The following is a 3,090-nucleotide window of genomic DNA, read 5'->3' as shown; positions in this document are numbered from 1 at the left end:
GCGACACTACAGTCAGCCAAGCCTACAACTGACCGAGAGGATACGGTGAATTGGAAATTTGATAACACAGGTGTTTATTCAACGAACTCTTTTACGCAGATGATGCAAGCGGAAGCCCTTCCAGCTGAAGTTACAAGTTATAGTTTCACGCGTGCCATTTGGAAAGGGTTCGTTCCTCCAAGGATAGAGCTCTTTTCTTGGTTTGTGCTGATTGGACGGGTGAATACTAAGGATCGGTTATGTAGATTGCGTGTTATTGATCAGAATGATACCCTGTGTGTGCTATGCTCTAAGTCTGAAGAAACAGTGTTCCACTTGTTTCTTGGTTGTGATATCACCTGGCAGGTGTGGTGTGCTTGGCTGCAGGCGTTTGGTAGGAGATGGTGTCCTCCCGGTAATCTCAAGGAACACTTCGAAAGCTGGATAAATATGGCAATATGGAAGGTGGAGCGAAAGAGGTGGTTCCTTGGATTCTTTGCTGTTATCTGGACAATCTGGTTAGAAAGGAATAGCAGGCTGTTTCGAAGTCACAGTTCCAGTATACAGGAAATTATAAACAGCTCATTTGTGTTTGCAGAGGAATGGTTGGGCGGTGAACCATTTGGTGGTTGACACCACGTCGAAGTCAATAAGGAGTTGTTTGTAATTTATGTTTTCATAACTTTGTGGCTTTGTTATCGCTCCACTCTATTGTGTTGAGCTCCCTTTAATTCAAAAAAAAAAAAAGAAAAATTAAAAATCTAATGGAATATATTATTCTCTTTCAGATTGTTATTATTTGACAAATCAAATTATGGATATTGTTAAAAGAGTTTTTATGCGGATTATGATATTGAGTGATGTTAAAAAGTTATTGTTGTCCAAATCTAAATAACTTAAAAATTAAAGATCAAACAAAAAAAATATATTAAGTTTACCAATTAGATAATGCGATTTGCCAAGATTATTATGATAAACAGGATAAATTTCATGGTAGTGTTTACACTTTTTTTTTTTTTCTTTGGGTCATGTGTTATACTTCAGTGGAATCATAATTTTGTGTGCTAAAAGTAAAATAAAAGATTTATTCTCTCCCATTAATTTATGCCACGATACATTAAAGTGTCTTTGTTATAAATATTTGTTAATAATTTATTATTTAGTTAATATACTAGAGTAAGATTATAATGTACGTCGAGAACACTAACTAATTTTGTACCGATGTTTACATACAAAAGGAGTAGTGTATAGTATGTAAAGGCCATAACACATGTAAGTCTTCCAACAAGTAATATTTATTCATTATTTTAGACTAAATTTAAGACATAACTAACTTTTTTTAATATAAATTTTAATTCTAAATTCTTCAAAAAAAATGAATATTAATTATTTAAAAGTTATAATAACAATAATAATAATAATAATAATAATAATAATAATAATAATAATAATAATAATAATAATAATAATAATAATAATACGTACCTGGTTCTTGACTGGACTAACAGCTTCAACCCAAGGTGATGCCTCTTCCGGCGTCAGATCGGAGAACTTCCTGACACCGTGCTCCGCCGATGGATCCAGCTTCGCCCTCCTCAGGTTCGCCCTACATCACACCGATCAAACAAAGTCAGTTACAGTTACAACTCTCAACTAACAATATCAAAAACTAGGAAAATAGCTCCTCCACCTCCTCCTTTTGTTTGATCTCGGAGATGGCGCAAGAGCGGTGATGCTGCCGCCGTTACTCTCTCCGTCGTCCTCAGCGAAGATGAAGTGTCTTGGGACAGCAGACTGGAAGTCTTCGACTTCATTGTAACTCTTGGCAATCGGCGTCGAGCCTTCGAGGAAACTTGCCGGAGAAGTTGATGTCTGAGGTTCCGAAACGAGCGAATAGAAACCGGGACACGACCTACAAAGAGGTTGTCGGCGACGTTTAGCTTTTCCAAGTTCGAAAAATACTTGAGGAACTTGTTGGAGGAGACATCGAGGAGTCGGAGCCTTGCAAGCGAAGAAAGGTGAGGCGGGACTTCGCCGGAGAAGCCATTGCCACGGAGGTCGAGGATTTCGAGCTTCTTGAGGTTGACTATGGAGTTTGGGATGCGGTCAAGGAGGTTGTTATCAGATAAAGAGAGTTCTTTAAGCGCAGTGAGGTGTCCAATGGCGGAAGAGAGGGTTCCATTGAGATTCTTGGAGAACGTAGGTGGCTGTGACGGTGTAGCAGAACACACCATCCATGGAAGCCTTGACCGTTGACTAAAAGTACATTGAGAGTTGAGACCAAGGTCTCTTTGCAGAGTTCTAAAGGCGTTGAGGTCCGAAGGGTGGAGATCAAGCTTGGCTTTGATGATTGAAGAGAAGAAGAACAACAAGAGAAAGAAGAAGATAGGATTTTATAAAGCCATTATTGAATAAGAAAAAGAAGAAGAGAATGGTGTTTTTTGAATTTTTTGTGTTTGTTTAATGGTTGTTTGTTTATAAACATTATAAGGTGCTAAAAGCGAGTGGAATTTTTTTGCTGATGGGTCCCTCTTTGGACTGAATTTTCCACCAGCATTCCGGGGAGTTTACCCATTCAAAGTTTTTTTTTTTTTTTTTTGGAGTAATTAGCAAGTTGATCTTCAACAAATTTTCGATCACATTTATTGGTTTTCTAATAAAAAAATTTTTGAAAATAAATTTTGTTAGACAAATTAATTTTTTTATAATTTTAAAAGAGAATTAATATGTGTGATATTTTAAAAAAACTACCATAAAAAACTCATGACACTTCAAATTTTAAGATTTTTTAAAATAACTAAAATCTTTTTTCAGTGATTTAAATCGCAACAAATAAAAAAAATTACATTCGTCAATAAAATTAAAGTGAAACTTAATTTGGCTGTATTTATATAGCATAATTTTATTAATTTCATAAAAAAACCTTATTTATTAATAACAAAAAATGGTGTAAATTACACGATGACTTGACTCATTCTTTATGAAGTCTATCACGGCAAAGACCCTCCAAATTGAGAAATATATACACAATGATGTTCCTATATTTATGTAAATAGTTTATATATATATAGTAAGTAACAGTAGAAGTGTTTAAACATTAACCGATATTAC

General features: G+C 35.2%; 1 protein-coding gene across 2 annotated transcripts; it reads right to left on the bottom strand.

Annotated features, from left to right (window-relative positions):
- Window positions 1-680: 680 nt before the first annotated feature.
- On the bottom strand, window positions 681-2,533 carry LOC110277250 (leucine-rich repeat receptor-like serine/threonine/tyrosine-protein kinase SOBIR1). Of its 2 annotated transcripts, XM_052254669.1 has the most exons (3): window positions 1,670-2,533; window positions 1,465-1,585; window positions 681-704 (listed from the first exon to the last, which is right to left on the bottom strand). In XM_052254669.1, exons 1-2 carry the CDS (start codon window positions 2,211-2,213, stop codon window positions 1,575-1,577), a joined length of 555 nt encoding a protein of 184 aa, XP_052110629.1. In that variant the 5' UTR covers window positions 2,214-2,533; the 3' UTR covers window positions 681-704; window positions 1,465-1,574. The 2 variants fall into 2 exon arrangements, with proteins under 2 accessions (XP_052110629.1, XP_052110628.1); XM_052254668.1 differs by having other exon boundaries at window positions 1,465-2,533.
- Window positions 2,534-3,090: the final 557 nt, after the last annotated feature.

Source organism: Arachis duranensis, chromosome 9 (genome assembly GCF_000817695.3).
Source record: "Arachis duranensis cultivar V14167 chromosome 9, aradu.V14167.gnm2.J7QH, whole genome shotgun sequence".
NCBI lineage: Eukaryota > Viridiplantae > Streptophyta > Magnoliopsida > Fabales > Fabaceae > Arachis > Arachis duranensis.
This window is presented reverse-complemented; position numbering and strand designations above follow the sequence as displayed.